Genomic DNA, 24,324 nt, shown 5'->3' with positions numbered 1-24,324 from the left:
CCTGCCCCTGCCCCTGCCCCTGCCCCCGCGCAGACCCCGGGCAGCCGGGAGCTCTGGGAAGGCAGCAGAGGCAGGGCTAAGTGGGCGGTGTCCTCGAGAACTGAGGACCCCCGGCATCAACCCGACCATCCCCGGGAGACCAAGTCCCTCCTCTTTGTGATCTCTCGGCTCCCGTCCTCTCCCCGTTCTGTCTCGTGTCTTAATCGGATAGAAACCAGTGGATTCTGAAGTCACCAAGACCTGGGTTCAAATCGTAGCTCACCCACCCGGCCCCTGTGTAAGCCCTCGGGCGGGTAAGGCATCGGTGTCACTCGCTGGTAAACCTGCAGCATCCGGCTTCCCCATGACGGTCCACGTGAAGTGAAGCTGTGACTTACATACGGGGCCTGGCAAAGGCCCTGGCACACAGTAGGTGACTAACGAATGCTACTTCCCCTCCTCGTACCCATCCTGTTCTCCTCCAGCCCCCAAACCCTGGCCTGCTGGTCTCTACCCACATCCCCACTGCGTGCCAGGCCGCTCTGCCAGCCACTCCTTTCCCCTGCCTGTGACGGGCCAGGTGCTCCCTCCCTCCTCCCCTCCTCCCCGGGGCCCTGCTCCCTGCCCTCCTGGGCAGCCAGGACGGCGAGGACGGCACCAAGGGAGCTGCCCCATGGACAGGGCCCCACAGAGACACCTCCGAGCTTCGCGGGGTAAGAGGCCCTGCGGCCTGGCAGGCAGGTGGAACAGAAGGCCAGGAGGCTCAGAGGAGGGGACAGCCGGAGCGGGCGGGCGGGACGGGCAGGTGAGAATGAGTCCTGATGCAGGGGGAGGGCGAAGCAGGAGGAGGGGCCGGGAAACTAGGGGAGAGACAGGAAGGGGGAGAAGCCGGCCTGTGAAGGGGAAGATGGAGACAGGCGGGGCGTGGGGAGCAGGTGAGGGCAGCCGGGTGGAAGGGGTCGGGCCTGGCCCGGCCCTCTCAGGTGTGCGTGGCCACCTTCTGTTCCGGCCCCACCTCTAAGGAGCGACCGCACCCATCCCTGCCCACGCACTTTCCTCCCCACAGGCCCAGCAGTGTGGGCTTTCATTTTGGCAGAGAATGTGGGGCTCTGAGCCAAGAGGAGGGAGGGACAGAGTCGGCCGACCTTGGCCCCACCAGGGAAATCACAGGGCAACCCCAGAGAGCCGGATCCCAGCCTCACGCGCGGGCGGGAGGAGGGGACACCCCCTTGGGCTGCTTTGAGGTACGGGCTGGAGGCTAGAGAGGGTCAGCAGCATCAGGGAGGAGGCTGGGCCGGTGGGACAGGGGTGGGGCAGCCCCTCCCTCGGGCAGACCTCCCCTCCCTAGGGGGAGCGGAGGGCCCTGCGGTGCACCCCAGCCCAGTGGGATGTAGTGGGGAAGATGGGGCGCTGTGGAGGGGGAGGCTGAGGCAAAAAGTAACAACAGAGTAGAGTCAGAGGTCAGTTACAGGGGCCAGGGCTTTCTGCACAAACACTGGACCTCTGCTCTGTGAGGAGCCGCTCTGCGGGTGCTGGGGAATGGATCGGAAGGGCTGAGTAGGGGAAAGGACCACCCACTCCTCAACCACAGTGCAGCTGCTCCTCCCCGAGCCGGGCATCCCCAGCCCCCCCAGCCCACCTGTGCTCTCCCAGACACAGTGGGGCAGAGGCGGGATCGGTCCCCTGCAGGCTGGGGGCCAGGGAGCTGGGTCAGGGGAAGCCAGAAGTCTTGCGTGCAGCTTTCCAGCCCCTGGCCTGCCTTCCAAACACCTTCTCAGCCCTCCACCTGGCCCCACAGCCCTGGAGTCCCCTGGTTCTTCCAGGCAGATAGGAAGCCAAGAGATGTCATTCCGCAGAGCTTTGGCTCTGGGTGCAGAGCGTTTCTGGTGCACCCCAACGTGCCAGTTGCCAAGAGGGCCTGGGCAGAGCAAGGTGAACAGGACAGGCACTGTCTCCGCCTCCGTGGTGCTCACCATCTCGAAGGGGAGCCCTGTTTCCTAGGCCACGGTGCAGTTGCAGCCGTTAGGTGATGTGGTAAGGGCCAGGAAATTCAGTGGAAGGTGTGAGCACGCGCACCAGGCCAGGGAGAGGGCATGGGTGGCTTCTCCAAAGAAGAGACCTAATCAGAGACCCGAGGGCTTGTGGGGGAGCCAGCCCTTTGTGGACCTGGAGGGGGACCAGGGTGGCTGCAGGTCAGAGACAGAGGCAGAGAGGGCACTGCGCTGCAGAGGGTGGCCTGGCTTCTCCTCGGGTGCCAGGCTGCACTGGGAAGGAGCAGGGTGAGGTGGGGCCCTGTGAATGGGGTGAGTGTCTGGGCTCCCTAGGTCTTCAACTTCTGGCCCCTGACACCCCTTCTTCTCTTTACAGAGCTGCTGGCTTCAAAGAAGACCCACACCTGTGAGTAGGAAATGGGGGGCATGGAGTGGTGCCGGGTGTGGTGACTTGGAGAGGAGCCAGCTCACTCTTCGGGGTCGGAGGAAAGAAAGCCACAGGAGTTGGGTGCAGATGGCAGGAGTGATGGCAGCCTGCAGAGAGGTCGAGGAAAAGATAGGAGGGTTGAGGACCCCATGGACAAGGACAAAGGGAGTGGATGAAGAAGAAGCCCGGAGAGGAGAAGGGAGTGCTACGAACAACCAAGCAGGGCAGGGGACACTGCTCTGGAGGAAGGGGCAGGGGCAGCGGGTTTGGCATTCACCTCTGTGGTTAACACATCCTGAGGTGTGAACAGGCCTGGGGCCAGGCTGTGCAAGATGGGACAGCAGGGAAGACCCCATCTCTGCAGGAGACAGCATAGGCAGATAGGCAGGGACACTCAGGAAGGACCAGCCCCGCTAGATGTCAGGGAGGACTTCCCAGGACACAAGCAATCCGCATTCTCCCGAGGGCCTCTCAGCACATCAGACCTGCTTTCCTGTGGGAGGCCCTCTCCGCCCAGAGCTCGCAGCCTCTCGCCTGTCCACAAAGCCCACACCCACAGGGACTACTGGGAAAGGCTCCTGTGGGCTCTGTTCCCAAGCTGGGGTAGGAACCCTGTCCCTTCCTCCATGGCCCTCGCTGATTGCCTCCGGCTACCCCTGAGCACCCACTGCCAAGGGCCTTACCCCGAGCTGGGCACACGGAGGATGGGGGCCATCTAAGAGGTGACGCCCCCTGGGCCGGGGGAGGATGCTTTGCTCAGCACAATCCTGATCATGCCTCGCCTGCCTGCTGCTAGCCACAGCGCCCCACGGAAATGCTGAGCAGGGCCCTGGGAGGAAAGCAGGTCAGAGTGACGCGTGTCTGTGGGGGGACCGGGCCGGGCACCAGGGGTGGGAGGGTGGAAAGGGCGGGTTTGGGAGCAGTGGGAACCAGGAACGGCCAAGCCCCATTCCTGCCCTTGATTCTTTCCCACCAAAACCAGGGCCACAGCCCTGAGTCCCTCAGCCCCCCAGCCTGGAAATCATCTCGCCACCTGCCTGTCCAGTGTCCTAGTGAGGATCCAGGCCAGCGAGAGGCTGGCAGCTGGCTAGGGAGCTGCTAGCTTTCTGCAGCATCTGAGACCCCTTATGAAGCTGGGCCAGAGAACCTCCCAGAAGGAGAGGCTGAGACATGGCTCTGAATTGAGTCTCAAGAAGGAGGTCCGACATGAGAAGCTCAGGGATACCCCAGACAAGAGGGGCCCAATTAATGAGGGACCCTAGAGAGAGGCCCCCCAAGGCTGAAGTACCCCACAGAGCACACAGGGAACAAGAGGGCCTCTGAAATTGTTTGGCCCATCAGTAGGAACTTCCAGTCCAAGAAAATCTACAGAAAACCTCCCTGTCCCCAGACTGCCCAGGCCGACACCTCCAGTCCTGCAGCTCCAATCCTGGCTCTACCACTTACTAGCTGTGTGACCTTGAGCAAGTTACTCAAGCTCTCTGGCCTCACTTTCTTGGTCTTTGAAGTGGGGACGGTGGTGGCTACCTCGTGTAGTATTCTGCGAGATTAGCTGGTCCACATAAACTATTCAGAGCCAGTTCTGCACATAGGAAGCCCTGAGTAGGACAGTAACAGTGATGGTGATTACCCTTATGTGCATTCCGCTTTGGGCAGTCCTGCTCCTAAGGAGGTTTCCGATGGATCCTGCGGATTCTGTGTATTCACCCGATGATCATTACAGCAGCTGATTTTCCGGTTCCCCTAAGCCAGGGTAGACATCACCTTGGTGGGGAGGAGTGGGAGTGTGGGAGTGTGTGGTCAGCAGCCTCCGGAGCAGCGGCTCTGGGAAGGGCTGCCAGCAGCCTAGAAGACCTCAGGTGTCACCATGGCCCCGGGAGGACATCCTGGGACTTACCTTGGAAACACCCCTGTCCTTGGAGTCACCTGGCAAAGAGAGTCAGGCTTGAGATCCTCGGGGAGAGCAGAGGAGCCTGGCCCCAGCCTCTCGAGAGCTCCACTTGGGCTCCCCACCTAGACCTCCCCTGGCAAGTGGAAACAGCTTTGACCGCGTGTGGCTGTCGCGTGTGGTTTTGGAATTTTCCAACGCCCCCTGTGATTGGCTGCCCCACCCCTCACACCCGGCCCCACGTCCAGATTGGCCACGTGGGGCGCCTGTCATCCTACCAGCTGCACCCCCGGGGGGGCGGAGGGGCTGTGACTTGGCCACCTGTGCGGTGCGGAGCTCAAACCCCCCTGCCCAGCAGCTCAGGGGAGAGCTAGGTGCAGAGCTTCGGGCTGAGTGCCGCTGGGAGGGCCTGGCCCCGGCCTCTGCTGCCAGCTGTGCCCATCCCGGGACCACCCTGCTGAGGACAGGAAGCCAAGGCTGGCAAGGCCGAGGCGCAGCCATGAGAAGTAAGTGCACGGCCACCAGGGCAGCGCAGGGAAGCCTGGGTCTGTCCCCGGCCCCATGCCCTGGGGTAGGAGGACGTCTTGGGAGCCGTGTAAGCGTCTGAGGGCTCCTCCCTGGCAGGGTGTGTCCTGGTCAAGGTCAAGATCTGTTAGAAAATGGGTGGAGCAGACAGGACGCTGGCTGCCCAGGCATTCGGCAGCAGCGGAGAGGAAAGAACTGTTGAGGAATTTCTTGGTCGCGAGTCCTGGAAAATTGTCCAAGAGTGTCGGGGTCCAGCCTCTCCTTGGGCAAGAGGGGACTGAGACCCAAGGTGGGCAGTGCTGCACCACGGGCACACAGAGCTGGCCGCTGGCAGAGGTCAGTCGTTAGCAGGGGCCTGGACTTGCTCTCTCTGCTCCCAGCAAAGCACTTCCCTCGTGCCTCCAGCCTGGAGGCCAGAGGGGCTGCTGGCTGGACAGTAAGAGCAAAGTGAGGCCGGCGGCCACGGGGCCAGACCCAGGCCTCTGAGCATCGTGCTTTCTGCCCACCAGAGACCAAAGGAGTAACTGTAATCCAGGAGCCATGAGCGCGCGTGTGCGCGCGTGTGTGTGTGTGCACGTGTGTGTGAGTGTGTGTTCTGCCAGGTTTAGTCACCCATTTGACGAGGGTCGGGAAAGGGGTCGAGGCAGTGGCGATGGGTCCACAAAGCCCTCGACCTCCCTCCCTGGCCTGGAGCCAGCAGCCTTGGGAAGATGTCTGGGTCCTGTGTCTTCCGCGTGAGCAAGGGTGGCCGATCAGACAGTGTCCCATGCTCAGACAAGGGAAGCCAGAGAGCCTGTCCGAGTACAGGGTGAAGAAGGAAAAGGGAAGCCTGTGTCCCTGTGGCCTGAGGCAGCCCCAGCTTTGACCTGGGGTCTTCCCACAAGCCACAGTAGGAAGGTCGTCTGGGGTCCTGGAAAGACCCACGAACTCAGCCCAACGACCAGTCCTGCTGCCACCTGTCACCGCCTCACCCTGCCACGTGGGCAAGTCCCAGGCCCTGGTCTCCCAGCAAAAAAAGGGAGCTGGATTTCCAAAGAAAAGAAAAGGACAACAAAACCAACTAAGGAGAGTTTCCCAGTCTAGCATCAAGGAGAGAGGCCCTGGTCTCCGGGGAGAGGGAACCAGGGAAAGAAAGGAGCCCCACTTCCAGAAGGGGACCTGCAGTCCTGCAGGCCAGCTGGGAAGAAGACCAGCAGAGCCGAAGACCCACACTTCGGAAGTAGGGTCCTCGGGTTCCTCCTTTGCCCCTGATCTTCTCCCCATTAGAGCAAAGGCCTCCCTAGAAAGCGACCCCTGCTCCGCACAGCAGCCTGGGGTACCAGAGCGGGGGAGCTTCAAGCCAAACAGGGCTGAAGGAGATGCTTGGAGTCTTGGCATTAAACCCACCTCCAGCAGTGCTCATAGCTCTCTTAGACCAGTAGGTAGGAGAGGGGTCTCCTTCCACCTGGCGGTCTGGCAGCTTTTCTTCTCACTGGGACATTTCTGGATCTCTCATAGCTCCAAGTTTTCTAACCCTGGCGAGTGCCAGCCACTGCCAGCTGGGGTGTCAGAGCACCCAGGGGCCTGGGACTGTGACACATCCCAGGACCAAGGGCCAGACACACCAGGAGTAGAAACAGTCCAAGATAGAGAGATGCAGAGCCGGGCACAGTGCTACACACCTGTCATCAAGACACTTGGTAGGCTGAGGCAGGAGGATCTCAAATTTAGGGCCAGTCTGGGCAACTTAGATTTAAAGAAAAAAAAAAAAAGCTAACGAATGTAAAGTAATGGTAGAGTGTCACTAGGTTCAATCCCTAGCACTAAAGAAAAAGGTATGGGGGCAGAGGCGAAACTCAAAGGACTGATTTATGAAAGCACCACCAGATTTATGAAACACATAGGGAGAGGATGTTGTGTAGACTGTGATGGGGTTGGATAAACACCAGGAGAGTCAACGCCATCGAAGTATGAAGCCCAGAGACCCCTGGGGTGCCGGAGAACCCACAGACCCGGGAGAGGTGCAGAGAAGAGGCAATGAGTAGGGAGTCGGCGGGACGCAGGGGGCAGGAGGACCCGGCAGGAACTGGACGGGAGGCGGGTGGCCTGTCTGCTGTGTCCCGATCTCCCTGCAGTCCGCCGTGACAGGGTGAGGAGGGCTCCAAGTCCCCAACACCACAGATCGCATTAGGGCCCCTCGCAGCAGGAATTGCAAACGCCTGGGGTCCGTCTAAGTGGAATGTGGAGTCTTAGCTGGTCCCACCCTACTGGAAATAGTGTGTGGCGTTACTGCCCCCCAGGGGCTCGCTCTGCACTGCTGACTGAAACTGACAGGGACGGGGACTTCCCCCAACACTTCCTCTCCAAGGAAGGCTGCTGTCCCCAGGGGCCGGTCCTTATGGAGACCCAACCTCCGCTCCTCCTGCTGCTGAGACACAGCCCCTCTGCCCCGGGCTCCCGGGCCCAGCAAGATGCGGAGGTCTGTTTTCTGGACGTGACAAGAGCGGGGTCTTCCTGGGCCCGTGGCCTCCGGGAACAGCGGAGACACCGGGCAGGGAGGCCGCTGTGACGCCAGTCCGGGCTCCCACTCCTCCCGGTGATTCATCGCCTCCCGCATCGCCGGTTGTTTTCACTGGGTTCTTTTGTTTCCCCTCCTTTCCCCTGTCCCAGACTGTGGGGGTGGCGGGGGCCGCGGGAGGGGGTTTCGAGTGCTGCCTGTCTTTCGCGGCTCTCCGAAACCCCAGACGGTCCCTCGCCTACCCGAGTTCTAGCTCGCTGTTTTCTCAGCGCCAGGCTCTGGGTGTATCAGCAGAAAGTGCTCATCAGGGCTCGGGCAGGGTCCCCGCACCCCACCCAGCCCTCCCTCCCTCCCTCTCCTGTGCCCACCACCTTGGTTTCCAGCTTTGCAGAAGCTGGGGGAACCGAGAGCAGGGAAGGAGGGAGGCTGCTGACGGAGGGACCGGCTGGAGCTGCGGTCTGGGGGGGGAAGGGCCCCAGCTAAGAAAAGATCTGCACTGTTCTTCCCATGCGTTGGTTCATTCATTCACTGCTGCAAACGTAGGCCACCACGAGGTAAAAACTCAGTCCACATGCTACAGCAGCTGTGATCTTCAGGAGGAGTCCGGAGTCAGGAGCTGTGTTGGGATGAACAAGTTGGCTGCCCCTTTTTTGTTTGTTTGTTTGTTTTTTTTTTTTTTTGAGACATGGTCTTGCTATATAGCTGAGGCTGGCCTTCGACTCGAGGCAATCCTCCTGCCTCAGCCTCCCGAGTGATGGGATTACAGGCGTGCACTACCACGCCTGGCTCGCCTTGGCCTTAGAGAAATGGATGAAGGTAGGAGGGGGCTGGCACCACACAGGAAAATGTGCAGGAGAGGGGACGTCTCTCTAGCTCTTTATCCTAGATAGGAGCCCTGGCTGTGGTTCTGTGCGTTTTCCCCGTGGACTCCTTCCCAGCCCACCACGCTCATACCCACACCTTTCACCAGCAGCCCTTAACCTTGCCCCTTGCCTGCTCTTGGGGGAGTGGGCATCTCCTTCTCACAGGTACACAGCTCAATGGCCAAGGGCACTGGCTCCAGAGCTACCGAGACCCAGCTTCAAATGCTGCCTCTGCCTCTTCCATGAGCCTCTTGCCTTCTCCACCCTCAATAAACTCGTCTGAGAAATGGGGCCATTCTGGCGGGACCTCCTTCAGGAGGCTGCTGGGCTCACACAGTGGGGACACAGTTCAGGGGTGCAGCACTTTCTTGCCTACTATGTGAAAGACAATGGGCTCGATCTTCAGTGTCACAGAAACAAGCTTTATCTGAAGTCTGGCGTGGGGCCCGCACCTGTCATGGTTGCTTCTCCTACCCAGTTATCTATTCGAGAGCGAGGGGCGCCCCAGACTGACAGGGCTTCGGGAGGGGAGAGAACCCTAGGGCTCCTCTGCCTGACGGTTCTGTGGTCTGTACCCCCGACTGGCGCGAAGGAGAGAGATCCGAGATCCCCAGGCGGCAGCCCCCCTCCGCCCCTACCACTTCCTCTCTGCGGCACAGGGCACCTGGACAGGGTGGCTCTGGATACATCCAAAAAGCCTATCAATGAATCTCACAGCTGTGAAAGGAGCGATTAGAGGGGCTGGAGGTAGGAAAGGTTGGCCTCTACCGTATTTCTCCTCACGAAGGCTCGAGGAGGAAGCCCGTAGGAAGTCCCCCGGGTCTGAGGCGATCCTGGGGAGATGTGTTTTCTTTCTAGGGCTGCATCACAGTGAAGCTTTGGAGTTCACGCTGAATGGCAGGGAAAAGATGAGAGTGAGCTGGGCGAGCTGAGCGGGCAGCTCGGTGGAGAGGGTGCGCTTAGTGTGCATAAATAAGGCTTGGGGTTCCATTCAGTGAGCCATAGTGCACCTGCCTGTAATCCCAGCACTCTGGGAGGCTGAGGCAGGAGTATCTCAAGTTCAAGCCCAGCCTGATCAACTTACCAAGATCCTGTCTCAAAATAAACAATACAAATGGAGCAGCCTGATGCAGAGCAGGCAGAGAGCCCGAATTCTTGCTCCTCAAAGTGTAGGCTGACGACCAGTAAGATCAGGTGTCATCTGGCAACCCCTGAAAATGCAGACTCTTGAGCCCCACCTCAGATTTCCCGATGAGGGGCCCGCGTGTTCTGTTCTGTTGCACAGTGTTCGAAATCCAGCATAGCCTCGTGTGGACGGGGCAAGCGCTGTCTTACTGAGCTGCGCCCCATGGCCCTGGGCCTACGTTTTCACAAGCTCCTCTGGCGACCTGTCTAAGAGGAGGCCAGGGTTGTCTTGGGAGTGCACAGTTCGGGAAGCGTCGGCATGCACCCCTCTCCTTTGGGGCAGTGGGCTCTGCGCTCACTGCTGTCTCCATCAGCCTGGGGCGGGGAGAGCGCTATGGGGAGGGCTGCAGGCGCCATGGCGGGTGAGGTACATATTTCCTCAAGTGACAGAGCAGGCCACGGTGGGAGCTCAGCTCCTGACCTTTGCTTGGCTCTGCTTCCTGGCACCAGCAGGCCCTGAGATGGTAAGTTCCTGGCAGGCCGGGCTCCCAGGCAACAGTTTGAGTAATCCTGTGATTACTCAGCTCCCTCTCCCCGGCAGGCGGCGGGGTTCCCAGCACCTGCGGGTCAGGGCCTGGCTTTCAGGGGTGAATCTCAGAGGGACCGGGTGTTCTCAGCTCTGTGCCAGGCCCCTGCCCTCCTCCCAGCCCCTCCTCCACAGTCACACTCACAGGCACCGGTGCTTTCTCTTTGAGGTTTGGGGTGGATGACAGTGAGGGAGGTGCAGGTGGCAGGGAAGGAGGGAGCATAGGACAAGCGGCCTGAGAGTGTGTGTTGGGGGCTTAGGCACAGGGCCAAGACAAGCACAGGTTGTCCATGTTTCTGTGGCTGTCTCTGGACCTCCAGATCCACCTGCTGTCTCCCATCCCCGACCTCTCAGCCTCTCTAGCTCAGAGAGGTTGGAGCAATGGTGGCAAAACCCTCAGAGCTCTCGGTGACGTGAACAGCCTGTTGCAGCACGTGTGCCATAGGCTCACCATCGCTGGGCCTCAGGGCCTGACCCTCAGGACCGCTGACGCTGCCAGCCTGCCTTGCACTGCGGCAGGGGACAGTAGAGGAGGTGTTGGCCTGGTATCCGGGGTGTGAGGCTCTGGTGTCCCCCTAGGACAGGTATTCGTGAAGGGGTCTTCGGCTGGCCACATCTTCTAGGCGTAAGGCAGACTCTAGGTGCTACTGGGGCAAGGTTCCGAGGGCCAGGGCCAGCAATGGGTCAGGCACGGGGCAGGGAGAGGTGTCTGAGGTCACCCGTGTGGTCAGCGCACACACGCATGCGGATGTGGCTCTTGGAGAAGGGAACAGGCAGGGAGGCCTGTGGTTCACTCTTGGGCCAGAGCCTGAGTTCCCACCGTGGCTTGGCCTAATCTCTCTCCTGCTTGCTTTTTTGGGTGACCCATGTTGGTTTCCCCCCTCTCTGCTCTTAGGCCCACTGAAGAGAGAGATACCACAGTTTTGGGGGCGGGTGCCGGGCAGGAGCAGAATCTGTGGGGCCCCTGGGCAGCCCACCATGCCCGCAGGCTCCTGTGCTGTGCCTCAGTCAGCAGTAACTGGCAGGCGCAGTGCCCTGCCCTCCGCGGTGACGTGGTGTAACCACTGTGCCGTCTAGAGTCACCGGGCAGGCGATATTATTTTTATCCTCACCTCATTACCAAGGGAGCTGAGGCCCGGACAGAGTGTGAGTGATAAGAAGTGCGAGGGTCCCCACACTTTGCACCCCTCTTCCGGGCACCCTCCACGCTCTACCCATCCGCGCGTTGGAATCTGCTCATAATTCCTGGAAAGAATCTGAAAGGCTCACTTGCCGTCTGGTCTTCAGGTGACCACGGCTTAATGTGGCTGTGTGTGGGAGGAGGACGGGGGCTCTGATGGAAGGGTTTCAGACGTGTGTGTGCCCCGGCCCCTGGAGGAGACAGCTCCCGACCCTGATGCAGCTCCAGACTGGCCAGAGAGGATGCTGCTTTGGGGATGGTGGGACGGGTGTTAGGACGCGAGCAGGCCTTGGTCTCCCTCTCCAATGTACTGGCACTGGCAGGGTCAGTCCTGGGGCAGGAGGTGAGCTCACAGGACTGTGGGTTTGCCCCCAGCGGGCACCTCCTCTGCCCCTAAGGTGGGACACCTATCCTGATGAGACGCGGCTTTGGCTCTTGGCCGCTTTTCTGGACTGCTCCACCCGGCCACTCCACGGGGAAGCAGCAGGTCCACGATGGTGGAAAGGAGACCTTCCACGTGTCCTTGAAAGTGCTGAAAACACTTGCAGGAGGCAGGACCCCAAGCTTTGCCTGGCTGCCTTTCGATGACAGGCTGGAGAAGTCCTGCTGGTCCCTTGAAACTCAGCCAAGAGCCCTGGGCGTTGGCAGGGCCATAGCGCAGAGCAGCATTGGGGACAGTGCAGGGGAACCCGGGGGCAGGCCCAGCTCACAGGTAAGATAGCTGTGTGCACGGGTCGGCCGCCCTCCCTTCGTCCACCCAGCAACCGGGTGGTGAGGGTCTCTAATCTCAGCCAGTTCAGCAGCCAGGGTCTGGGCTCACACGGTTGGACACAGATGCCCTCACACCCACACACGCACAGCCAGCCCTCTCCATGTTGGAGCCACGGACCCAGGAACCCTGCCTGCTTCTTGCCCTGGGCTCTAGGGCACCCCTCTGCCCGGCTCCCTGCATCCCCTCTGGGCTCCCGGTCTGCGCAGCCCCTGGCTGAGGCCGGCCGGAGTTGTCTCCTGCCCGGTGTACCTCATCTTCCTGCCATGCCCCTCACTCTGCCCATGGGAGCCCAGCCCCAGAGGGGGAGGGAGGCACAAAGGAAGCCCCAGGGCGGGAAGCAGGTGTGAGGCGGTGGGGACTGCGCGGACCAGGGTGGGAGGGGGCGACTGGAGCTTTTCAACTCGCAGGCCCGAGCAGGTGGCCCCCTGCAGCTGTTCTCCTTATCTGGTAAAGCTGGGACAACTCCTGGCTGCCCCTTCTCTGTGAACAGACGCAGCTCCTTAGAGCCTTTGCGGAGGGCCACCTGTCACCACACTTCCCCTTCCACTGTTTGCAGGAGGGAAACAGCAAGGCCGAGCTGGCGGGAGAAGCTGGGGACGCACCACGACCCGTGTGTGCAGCCCAGGTGCACGGCAGCACGCCGTGGAAAAGCCTCCTGGGCCGACCTACTTTTCTTTCTCTCCTCCAGCACAAATTGAAGTGATCCCTTGCAAAATCTGTGGGGACAAGTCATCTGGGATCCACTACGGGGTTATAACCTGCGAGGGGTGCAAGGTGAGTTGTAGGGATCCGTATGCGCACACACAGACACGAAGACACACAGACACACGTGCCGTCTTCAGAGTGGAGGACCAGGGCTCGTGGTCTCCAGAGACAGCAAGGGAGCTGTCCAAATGACACCTCCCTGGAGTCCCTCGTCCTGAGCTGGGGAAGCCACTGCAGGACAAACAACAAGGACACAAAGAAACGGAGGCGAGAAAACGGAGGGTGGGCCGCAGGGTGTGGAAGAGCGGGGGGGCCGGCGCCTTTGGACAGAGCCAGGCCTGGCGGGGAGGAGCGGTCCTAGCCCCGCGCTGGCCTCCCCAGGGCTTCTTCCGCCGGAGCCAGCAGTGTCACGCGGCCTACTCCTGCACCCGGCAGCAGAACTGCCCTATCGACCGCACCAGCCGCAACCGATGCCAGCACTGCCGCCTACAGAAGTGCCTGGCACTGGGCATGTCCCGAGACGGTGAGGCCACGCGGGCAGCCCCGGGGTTCCCTGGAGTCTCCCGGGCTCAGCCTGGCCTGCTAAGCCGCCCCGCTGCACGCCTCGTCTGCACAGCCGTGGGACTCTGCTCTCGGGGGTCCCTGCCTCCGAGCTCTGTGGAGTCTTGAGGCTCTGCCCCAACGAACCCCTCCCCAAGCGCCCAGCCCAGGGCCTCTTGTTCCGCGGGACGCGTTCTTCTCCCACTGCTCGCCTCTGACCCAGCGGCCATCAAGTCCCACATCTTTCCCTCCTGCTCCAGCACCCCAGTTCAGCTGCACCGTCCCCCTGTTCCCCGCTTCCCGTCCTAGGATAGAGGCGGTGGCCAGGAATGGGTCCCGATGGCCCGAGCCACCAGAAGGCAGGGAGGCGGGGGGCTGTGTTCCCGTGCCTCGTTCGCCTTCCTCGCCGGTCCCCCCACGCCTCCCACCGCAGAAGGAGCTGGGGTGGGAGGAGGTGATGAGGAATCAGAAGGAGCCTGTCAGCACTTTTCAGTGCTCAAAATAACAAAGCGAAAGGAAACATGCAGGGGTACCAGGGGCAGGCGGGGCGAGGGGCTGTGCCCCCACACCTGGGAGGGGTGGCGGGGGGAGCAAAAGGCAGGAAAGAGAGCAGAAGAGGATGTCAGAAGCAAGCCACGGAGCCTGGGTTGGGCTGTGGTGAGTATCTAGGTCACCGGGGAGCCTGCAGGCCTGACCACAGGGAGACGGTGTTCTCAGCCCTTCTCTTCCTCTGGCCCTCCCAGGCAGGCGTGCTGACCCCAATACAGCCCGAGGCCCCCTGCCCAGTGTCCCCAAGCCCCAATCCGGGGAGGCCAGGATCCACAGCCCAGGCCCTGGCTGGAATTCTGCTGCCATTCAAAGCTGGTTTGGAACTCAGAGAGCGCCCAGGAGACAGAAAGGGCGGCCGGACACATTCTAAAGGGGACGAGAGTGAGGGCTGGGTGGAGAAATGGGCCCGAGCTCCCAAATCCGGGGAGGTGGTTCTGGGGCAAAGACAGAATGTGGGCTTGGGGCTGGTGCCCTGCACTGCCCCCACCCCGAATCTGTTCTGCCTCCTCACCTCCTGACACCTGGACCTCCTGCAGCTGTCAAGTTCGGCCGCATGTCCAAGAAGCAGAGGGACAGCCTGCACGCCGAGGTGCAGAAGCAACTACAGCAGCAGCAGCAGCTGCAGCTGCAACGGGAGCAAGCGGCCAAGACCGCTCCGACTGGGGGCCGTGGAGCCGACACCCTCACCTACAGCTTGGGGCTCCCTGACGGGCAGCTGCCCCTGGGGTCCTCTCCTGACCTGCCCGAGGCGTCCGCCTGTCCCCCTGGCCTCCTGAGGGCCTCAGGCTCCGGGCTGTCCTATTCTCACACCTCGGCCAAAACAGAGCTCGGCGGGGCCCCCTGCCGCCTGGAGTACAGCCCGGAGCAGGGCAAGGCCGAGGGGGCCTGCAGCACGGGCAGCCAGCCTGCTCCTGGCAGGTGTGGACTTCATTTTGGGGGACCCAGGCACCCCGGGCTTGGGGGACCAGGACAGGGCCCGGACAACTTCTGCAGCACCCCAGAGGCACCGTACGCCTCCCTGACAGAGATTGGTGAGCAGCTGGGGAGGCTGAGGAGGTGGTGAGCACAAGGGGGATCCCCCTAGCACCCCACATCAGCTAAACAATCCCCAGGAGTTGCGGGGACCCCGACAAGGAGCTGTCGGAGGAAGCCGCGTAGGGGGCAGGCAGAGAGGTGTCCTCGAAAGGGGTGGGGAAGGGGCCGCCCCAGACCAAGCAGCGCCTCTTCCCTGGCCCCAGAGCACCTGGTGCAGAACGTGTGCAAATCCTACCGGGAGACCTGTCAGCTGCGGCTGGAGGAACTGCTGCGCCAGCGCGCCAACCTCTTCTCCCGGGAGGAGGTGAGCAGCTACCAGAGGAAGGTGAGCCGGGGCCGCAGGAGGCAGGGCCGCCACCCCTGGGGGTCCAGAGAGGCTGTCTGCTCGTGCGGGGCACCAGGGCCGGGCTGAGGACGCTGGCCCCCCAAAAGTGTGGGTGCCCCCATTCAGTGCGTTTTGGTGTCTGTGTGGGTCTACAGCCTGAGAGCAGGGTGAAGACTTTTCCTTAGGCCTTGTCCACAAAATCTCTGCACAGCTTGCAGCCCTCTTCCTTCCTACCAGTACCAGCAATGATCAGAGTCCCAGCGACTCTCGGTGAAACACCTTTTCCCTGCCAGGCACTGCGCTAAACGCCATACACAGATTTTTATCCACTCTTTCAACAAACTGTAAGAGTGGCACTTATTCCTGTTTTTAAAACATTTTTAAAAAATTTTTGGTGGAGGGGAAATGGGAGTCAAACCCAGGGCCTCATGCATCCGAGGCAGATATTCTACCTCTGAGCTATATTCTCCGGCCCTTATTCTTTTTTTATTTTTTCCCCAGAATTGGGGATTGAACCCAGGAACTTTGCATTAATCAACATCCCCAACCTTTTATTTTTAATTTTTTATTTTGAGGCAGGATTTTGCTAAATTGCTAAATTGCCCACACTTGGCTCAAGCTTGCGATCCTCCTGCCTCAGCCTCCAAGAGTGCTGGGATTATAGGAATGCATCACCACACCTGTCTCTTTATTCCTTTTTGGGGGTGGATACCAGGATCAAATTCAGGATCAAACTGCACTTGCAAGGCAGGCGCCATGCCACTGAGCTAAATACCCAGCCCTTTTTATTCCTTTTTAGTCGATTGGGAAACTGAGCTTAGAGGGGTTGAAAGAAATGCTCAAGGTCACAACGCTGTGGAAACAAAGTGAAATTCAGGTCCATCGGGCCCCAAGGTTTATGCAGTGTCTCCAGTCACATTCTGACAATGACACCCGCTCTGAAGGCACATGTTTGGCATTTCCCATGGCTTCTCTAGGTGGTTAAGACCTCGGGTATGTCCCTTTGCTGGGAGGGTGGCACCCAGCTGTAATCCCAGTTACTGGGGTGCCGAGGTAGGAAGATAGCGAATTCTAGGCTAGCCTGGGCAACCTAACAAAAACTTGTCGCAAAATAAAACTGTCACTCCACACTCACTGAGTTCAATCCCAGCATGCCCGCGCGCGCGCATGCACACACACACACACACACACACACACACACACGACCCAGGGTTGGGCTGAAGGGTGGCTCAGTGGTAGAACGCTAACCTGGCATGCTTAAGGCTCTGGGTTTGATCCTCAGCACCGCACAGATAAAGGAAGAAATAAGCCAGTGTTGAGAGTTCAGAGCCTGCCCTGCGGCTCGTTAGGGAGGGCCCTACAGAAAGTGCAGGGGTGCCCTTCCCCGCAGTCCGAGTGGGAGATGTGGGAACGCTGTGCCCACCGCCTCACCGAGGCCATCCAGCACGTGGTGGAGTTTGCCAAGCGGCTCTCCGGCTTCATGGAGCTCTGCCAGAACGACCAGATCATCCTACTGAAAGCAGGTGCCCGGGACGGAGCCAAGCAGAACGAGGGGGGACACTGAGGGTGCTCGAGAAGCCCCGCTTTGCCTGACCCCATCCGACCGGCTCTTCCGCCCTGCTACAGGAGCCATGGAAGTCGTGCTGGTTAGGATGTGCCGCGCCTACAACGCCGACAACCACACAGTCTTTTTTGAAGGCAAATACGGTGGCGTGGAGCTGTTCCGAGCCTTGGGTGAGGGGCAGGGGAATGACAGCGAGTCCAAGGCCGGCCCTCTGCCCCGGTCACCCAGAGCGCGGGGTCCCAGGCCGCCTGGCTCACTCTTCTGTTTCCACTCCTTCAGGCTGCGGCGAGCTGATCGGCTCCATCTTTGACTTCTCCCACTCCCTGAGCGCCCTGCGCCTTTCCGAGGACGAGATTGCCCTGTACACGGCCCTTGTTCTCATCAACGCCAGTGAGTGTTGCCAGGCATGGGGACAGAACTCCCAGGGGGCGGGGGCACCGCGAGACGCTGAAGTCTGGGCTCTCGGATGTGCTCAGTCTGGGAGAGTGCTTGAAACAGCAGAATGAGCCCTGCTCAATATTGCTGTGAGATCCAGTGAGTTAAAATGACATTCAGAGCCGGGAGTGGTGGCGCACCCCTGTAATCTCAGCACTCAGGAGGCTGAGGCAGGAGGATGGCTATGAGTTTGAGATCAGCCTGGACTAAGTAGTGAGTTCCAGGTCAGTCTCAAGTACATAGTGAGATCCTGTCTCAAAAAACCCCAAAAAATGATGATTCAGAAGCACTGGGAGCAGGGCACGGGGGGGGGCTATAGATGTGGCAGAGGTGACCCTGATTGTTGCTGGTCAGGGATCCTTGAATGCACTTTGGATCCACGTGAGGAACCTAAACACTGTGTGTCCTGGGTCCCCACTCTGGAGATCACGGCACAGTTGATCAGGGGTGCCCTGGGACTGTTAACAACCTCCCAGGTCACCTCTGAGAGTCTCTGCTCTGAGGGAACTTCTGAGATTTCCCTGCAGTGGCCGACTCGGCCTGGAGCAGGCTGGGCAGACCCCGGTGAACCCAAGGAAGCGGCCTGGCTGCTGACCTGAGATTGCAGATCAACAGAATCCGTCTTTTGGGCCCTAACAATAAATAGAGGCCTAAACACAGCCCTCGATCTGGAGATGAAGGCATTAAAGATGAGTTTCGGGTGTTTTAGGGAATCAAGGAAGAACGTGGTTTGGGTGCTGGAGTTAGCGAGGGACTTCTTGCTGCAGAGACGAGGGCAGAGGGGCTTCCGGAAGCCATTACTACCCAGAGCCATTCTTGTACGAGTAGCAGAAACTCTCCCAAGCCTTTCCCCGTGCCCGAGCCCTAATCCCTAGCCTCACACGGTTTCTGTGAAACACCAGGTTACTGGGAGCAGGTAGCTGGAGTTGGGAGCTGGGAAGCTGCCATCCCTTTCATTTCTCCCGTTTCCTGTAGACAGCTGGCCAACGCCAAGATCCCAGAGTTTAACCCTTGTCACGCCAGCACGCACACGCACGCACACACACACGCACGCACGCACGCACGCACGCACGCACTGGGCTGGGAAGGCCTGTTCGGCGCAGGTCACCAAAAAGAGCCAAGCACCCTCCTTCTTGTTTTTGCTGGAAATGAGTGTCCGTGTTCTTTCTGTTCTCGCTCTGACCTCGTCCCCCGCCCCCTTCAGACCGGCCAGGGCTCCAGGAGAAGAGGAAAGTGGAACAGCTGCAGTGCAGTCTGGAGCTGGCCTTTCACCATCATCTCTGCAAGACTCATCGCCAAGGCGTCCTGGCACAGGTAGGAGCCGCCCCCGGGGCAGAAGGGGCCAGGCCCCGGCCAGATCTGTCTCGCGGGGCTGCGGGGACAGAGGCAGGGTCGGAGGCCGCAGTCAGGTGGAGCTGCGGGGTGAGCGGCTCCCTCCACATGTGTAGAGGCGGGAAGTTAGAGAGCCTGGAACGGCAAGGCGCCCAGGGAGCAATTCCGTTTAATAGAAGCCAACTCTTAGCCAGCACCTGCTTGTGCGAGGCACTGTGGAAAGATACAGACTCATTGTTGTACCCACCAACTGATTTTAATCTGGTCCAAAGAGTCTCATGTACCTTTTAATATAACGCTATCTTAGAGCGCGATATGGGGTAGTATAATGACGTGATTAACAGTGCTTTCGCTGTTAGGTACTCTTCTCCTCATGGCAACCCAGTCAGTAGGACTAGTGGTAAGATTCCCCTGTCCTGCTGGGCATTAGGGTAGATGCCTGGTAATTCGCAGCACTGCAGGAGGGTGAGTTAGGAGGACTGTAAGTTCAAACCCAGCCTAGGCACTTAGTGTCTCAGTAGGACTCCATCGCAAAATAGAAAATTTTAAAAGGCTGGGGATGTAGTTCAGTGCAAAGGCCCTGGGTTCAGTTCTTGTTATCATTTTAAAAAAAATGCCTTGTAGCAAATAAGGAGACTTTTGTGACTTATGTGATTCATGAAGAGACAAATGCAGATTTTAGTCCTAGTTCTCTTTCCACCATATCCCCATACACCCAATATATTACCATAAAAGATTTTGGAAAAATATCATGAGGGCAGAGAATGGGGATTCAAAGCAATTTGAGGGTAAAAGAGTGGATCTCAAACACTTCCTAGAGAAAATGGCATTTAGACAAGGCCATGAAAGACGACTGACATTCATGAGGAGACAGGCATCCCAGGCTTAGAGAACGATGTGAATAAAAAGGGGGCAACATAGTGCACATGCTGCCAGGGATTTAGCTCAGTGACCCGAGTTCGATCCCCGGTACAAATACTAATAATAATAATAACAATAATAATAATAATAAAATAATGTGCATGTGGCCAGGTGTGGTGCTCTTGCCCACATCTCAGTGTTCTGTCGGCTGAGGTAGGAGGACTGCAAGTTGAAACAACTTAGCAAGGTCCATCTGAAAATAAAAATCTTTTAAAAGGACTGGGGATGTAGCTCAGTGCAAAGATCCTGAGTCCAATCCCTAGTACTGACGATAATTAATAATAATAATAATAGCGATAATGGCAGTAACAGCGATGCAAGCATGGAGAAGAGCTCGTGGCACCTTTTCACTGAAGAGTGAAAAGGATCAGGAGCCAGGGCAGATGGACGAGGAGGAGGGTAGCAAGAGTCAGGGCTGAGAATTAAGTGGGAGGAAAGCCAGGGGGGACTCTCAGGGCCACATGAGAGTCAGGCCTTTGCTTCCAGGCACTGGGCAGCCCCAGGGTGGAGAGGAACCACATGATCAGGGTGTTATTGGGCCAATTCGCGAATGTGGCCAGATCCACTTTCGAAACAGTACCTCTCGCAGGGTCCGTTCGTGAGGCTCCTGCCCGGGCCCCTGCTCCAGCCTTGTCGGCCGGGTTGCAGCTGCAGGGCACCTCCTCAGCACCCACCATGGCCCTAGAAGGAAGGCAGCCCCCCTCCGTCTGGTTCTCCACCCCCCTGTAGATCCCTATCACGCTGAGGTGCACACCACTATTGTGCCACGGCCAACCAGGCTGGAGATAACACTGGGCTTCTTTTCTTGCCTCATCTCCTGCTGCCCTGTTCTAGCTAATTTTTATTTTCGCTGAGACAAAAATACCTGACACCCAAAGTTAAGGGAGGAAAGGTTTTCTTGTAGCTCACGGTGTGTAGAGGTTTCAGTCCATAGCTGGCTGGCTCCAGGCAGGGCAGCCTAGCGGAGGGGCGTGGAGAGGGAGCGACAGTTCATGGGCAGAAGGCAGCAGGCAGCAAGCTACAAGTGACCAGCAGCAGCCCTCTTTCTGTCCTTAGGGCAGGCAGCACTCATCCCCAGGGTGGGACAGCCTTACTCCTATCCAGAACGGTACCAAACCATCCAGGGGGATGATTTAGTGATCCCAGCACTGCAGGCTCCGGATCCAGCCACCTCCACAAAGCCCCATCTATTCACGAGGCTGTGCAGGGACACAGACACAGCCACAACGTGCCCCCTTTGTCACTCGTCCACACCACCCCCACATCCCTGCTGTCCCTTGAGCACATCAAGGCCAGCTGCATCTCAGGGCTTTTGTGCCTGCCGGAAGGCTCTCCCGCCCGTTTTCTGAAAGGCTTGCTCCAACACTGGGGAGCGGTTGTCCCTAACCAGTCGCCCTGTGCCATGAGCCCCATGTCCTTCACCCTGCCTTAGCTTCCTGTAGAGAACGCATCCACGGTATTATGCAGTCACGTAGCAGCTTCCTGGTAAAGGGACCTCAGGGCGCACACACGCGAAGGCAGCTAACAGTATGATCTGATGTATGTTATTCGTCATTTCCGGAAACACTGCCGCGTGGCATTTCACCGTTTTTGTTTATTTTCTGGTTTCCTTGTTAGACTGTAAATTTACTAGGGGCCGGGGATTTAGCTCAGTGGTTCTGGTGCTTGCCTCACAAGCGCAAGGGCCCGAGTTCAATCCCCGGTACCAAAAAATAGGACTTAAAAAAATTGAATTCAAGAGCTATGAAGGCATTTTTAAGCCTCACTTGGTTATACAGGATATTGCAGAAGATAAATTGTATTTCCACCCTTTCTTCCAAGAGGTGTCTGTCACTCCTTGTCTCCGTACGGGCTTCTGCGCCTCTTCTTTTTTTTTTTTTTTTTTTTTCTCCAGTGCTGATTGACTGAACCCAGCGCCTCATGCATGCTAAGAAAGAACTCTCCCACTGAGCTACATCCCCGCCTCTTTTAAAATTTTATTTTGAGACAGCATCTCCCTGAATTGCCCAGGCTAGCCTGGAATTTGCAGTCCTCCTGCCTCATCTCCTGAGGGGCCGGGGTTAAGGGTGGACACCCCTGTGCCTGGCTTTCGGGGCCCTTTCCATTTGCCCTCTGGCTGAGGGCTGGCAGGGTTGGCTTATACTTGCAGTGCTAGGAAACTGCTTAGGAAGTCCGTTTAGTTCCAACAGTACTGAGCGCTGGCATGTGCCAAGCACTGTAACGGGTACGGATGTACAGACAGGCAGGCAGGCCGTACCTGAGGAGTTTAAATGTAGCCTGGGAAGACAGACAAACTGGACCCTTTTCCTACGGTGCAGTCAGTGCTGTACAGAGGGAAGTCCACAGGAAGGGCCTTTAATCCAGACAGGGCATGGAGCAGCTGGGAGATAAATATTCCTGGGGCAGTGACTCGCTGAATAAGAATTGGCCAAGCGAGAAAGGGCAAGAAAGGCGTTCAGATGAGGGAGCAAGGTGAACAAAGAGGAAGGGCCGTGAGCAAGGTCTGCTTTAGGAGTGGCAGGAACATAGCTGGGGGCTTCTACCCGAGGGTTCGGGGACCCCAAAGGGCCAAGCATGTAGGAAGAAAGTAGGAAGGGTCATCCCAACCCCGCAAGGGCCCTGGGGAGAGCCCTGAAGGACTGACCCTCCCTCCGCATTAACCCGCTGCAGCTGCCGCCCAAGGGAAGACTGCGGAGCCTCTGCAGCCAGCACCTCGAGAAGCTGCAAGTCTTCCAGCACCTCCACCCCATCGTGGTCCAAGCTGCTTTCCCGCCACTCTACAAGGAGCTCTTCAGCACTGAAATCGAGTCCCCCGAGGGGCTGTCCCAGTGACCTGGAAGGGGATGCTTTTTTTTTTTTTTTTTTTTTTGGTATGCGGGTTGAACTCAGGCCCTTGTGCTTGGGGGGCAGGTTGCGGAACTACTGAGCCAAATCCCCAGCCCGGGGATGCTCTTTTCTCCTTTTGGCCTGGCCGGCAGGCCCGCTTCCCAAGACGCTGCTCCACCCTCGGCCCATTCTCCAGCCTTCTCCACACCCTTTGCTGGGCAGGTGGGGATGAGCAAATGCTGGGATGGTTCTCTGCCCCCAGACTTGCCCGGCAGAGGGACAGTAGCCTTGTTCCGGCTCCTTTCCCACAGCCTCCATCCCGGCTTCTGGGAGGGTGGAGTGGGTGGGACATGAGGACCTGTAGGGGGGCCAAGGTGTCCTCAAGAAAACGAGAATCCAGCGCACGCTGGATGAGGAGATCTCAACTCTGGGCCCAGAAGCTAAGAACAGGCCTTTGAAATACCTCATTGTACTTCCCCGGGTGCTTCCGCTGGGGAGATGGATCGAGCTCAGAGACTGGGGCGAGACCCCGGAAGGGCTTGTACACAACACGAATCTGGATCCTTAGTCGCGCTGCCTTCCGCCTGCTTCTCAGTTGAGCAAAGAAGTTGCTGGGCACCTGCCTTTTTCCTGGGGTCTGAAACCCTGAGTATGTGGAGGGTGAGGATGGGACGGGGCGAGGGACCAGGGGTAACTGTGTCAAAGGGTGTGGGTGTGGGAGAGGGTACAATGGAGGCCAAGGGCGCCACAGACGGATGCAAGGGCTGGAACTCAGACTTACTACAGGCACTTTAAGAATAGATCTTAGGAGCTGGCACAAGTCTGACCAGACACACACGTTCGCGTACAGTGGGAAGCACGCACGTCAACCTGCAAGCGTGTGGTTCTACAGCCACTCGTGATATGACACGGTGACTCGGAAAGTCCTAGTGACCGAGGGAAGGGACACCCACCTGGGAACGTCCGCATGGTGCCCCTGCCACCAGGCTTACACTGGGGTGGTCCTAACCCCATGGAACCTCCAGCTGCTCTATCACAAGAACACCTGGGGATGCACAGCAAGCCCCCCCCGGGGTTGACCAGAAGGCTGTAACAGTGCAAGGGGGGCCTCCTCACCCTGGCCTCCAGCACTGCTCTCACAGTGGAGAAAGAAAGCTGCGATGTGCCACCTCTCTGCAGCTGGGGGCTGCCGACTCCTGCGTGAGGAGGAGCAGGACCTATTTCTCCTGCTGTGATCTTGCCCCAAACTTCCCTTAGCTTTATAAGTAGCTGTGGACTCTCCTGGGAGAGATAAACAGCAGACGATAGGAAAATAATTTTTTTCTTCTCTCAGGGGAGGGGTTTAGCTGGGTAAACATAAGATCCAATGTGTACCGTTCCTTATGAAATGATTTTAAAGATGGGTTGGGGATTTAGCTCAGTGGCACTGTCCCTGCCTTGCAAGTATAAGGTCCCGAGATCGATCCCCAGTACCAAAAAAAAAAAGATTTTAAAGGCAAAAGTGTGTGTGTGTGCGTGCGTGCGTGCGTGCGTGCGTGCATATGATGGACCACCAAAAGATAACGACCTACAAGCCTGCTGTCCAGCCTCGTTCTCATGGACTCAGAGATCCATCAGCGGTTTAAGGATTCCAGCCTCTGGGATTCCCCCCCAGGCCTAGCGGCGCCCCGGTGAGGCTAGTGAGTAACCCCACTGAAGTTACCTCATACTGAGCTCCACAGCGGGTGTTGTGGACTGAGAACTTTCCCACAAATGATACGAGTGGGGGTTTTCAGATTTAGAGGCGGCACAGAACTGCCCTGCACCTGCGAGACTAAAAGACCACAATCCCCTGGAAGGAGGTTGGTCCCAGGACTGTAGCTCTCCAGACCGGAGAGAACCTGTGGGGATCCCCCTGCTGTGGCCTAGACTGCAGACCCCTCCCCGGCAAGGCCGCCTCCTCCTTCCTCCCCGCTCCTGTAGGTGCATTTGCTGCAGCTCCCTGGTTGCTTTATTTATTTATTTTGCACCAACAGGATTGCTGCAGACTCATTCTCGCCTGGTTTAAAAAGAGGAGAGAGAGAGAGAGAGAGAGAGAGAGAAGAGAAGAGAAGAGCAGAGGAGAGGAGAGGAGAGAGGGAGGAGAAATGCTTCCCGGCTCTTTTCTCTCCCTCAGTCTTGGCAGCAACGGCCACAGCAGCAGAAGCAGCAGTGGCGGCGGCGGCAGTGGTTGGCGGCGGCGGCAGGCAGGGGCGCAGCGGGCGGTGGGGACCGACGCAC

The 24,324-nt window shown here is 58.7% G+C and overlaps 2 protein-coding genes across 11 annotated transcripts in view; both read left to right on the top strand.

The window, feature by feature from the left end:
• The first annotated feature begins 13 nt into the window (after positions 1–13).
• Rorc (RAR related orphan receptor C) lies at positions 14–22,144 on the top strand. 10 transcript variants are annotated; one of them, XM_010616530.2, is made up of 12 exons: positions 14–408; positions 516–716; positions 2,347–2,376; positions 12,522–12,607; positions 12,920–13,061; positions 14,164–14,658; positions 14,866–14,987; positions 16,270–16,510; positions 16,614–16,721; positions 16,831–16,941; positions 18,191–18,300; positions 21,910–22,144. In XM_010616530.2, the coding sequence occupies exons 2-12, from the start codon at positions 653–655 to the stop codon at positions 22,069–22,071; spliced, it is 1,671 nt and encodes a 556-aa protein (XP_010614832.1). In that variant the 5' UTR covers positions 14–408; positions 516–652; the 3' UTR covers positions 22,072–22,144. The 10 variants fall into 10 exon arrangements, with proteins under 10 accessions (XP_010614832.1, XP_010614831.1, XP_010614837.1 ...); XM_010616529.2 differs by lacking the exon at positions 14–408 and having other exon boundaries at positions 423–716; XM_010616535.2 differs by lacking the exon at positions 14–408 and having other exon boundaries at positions 424–716; positions 16,378–16,510; positions 16,614–16,685.
• Positions 22,145–24,196: 2,052 nt separating this feature from the next.
• Positions 24,197–24,324, top strand: part of Lingo4 (leucine rich repeat and Ig domain containing 4) — a 6,218-nt gene continuing 6,090 nt past the window's right edge. Inside the window, exon 1 of the mRNA XM_019206387.2 lies at positions 24,197–24,312. The gene's annotated coding sequence lies outside the window, so the exon portion shown is untranslated. The remainder of the gene's footprint in view (positions 24,313–24,324) is intronic.

This window comes from Fukomys damarensis, unplaced genomic scaffold (genome assembly GCF_012274545.1).
Source record: "Fukomys damarensis isolate Sample0158 unplaced genomic scaffold, DMR_v1.0_HiC HiC_scaffold_33, whole genome shotgun sequence".
In the NCBI taxonomy this organism is placed as follows: Eukaryota; Metazoa; Chordata; class Mammalia; order Rodentia; family Bathyergidae; genus Fukomys; species Fukomys damarensis.
This window is presented reverse-complemented; position numbering and strand designations above follow the sequence as displayed.

Coding starts and splice junctions, on each gene's coding strand:
- Rorc (XM_010616525.2), top strand. CDS start 13,418: ATGGCCCGAGCCACCAGAAGGCAGGGAGGCGGGGGGCTGTGTTCCCGT. Junction 13,736..13,821: donor GGAGCCTGGGTTGGGCTGTG/GTGAGTATCTAG, acceptor TGGCCCTCCCAG/GCAGGCGTGCTGACCCCAAT. Junction 14,988..16,269: donor TGAGCAGCTACCAGAGGAAG/GTGAGCCGGGGC, acceptor TTTGATCCTCAG/CACCGCACAGATAAAGGAAG.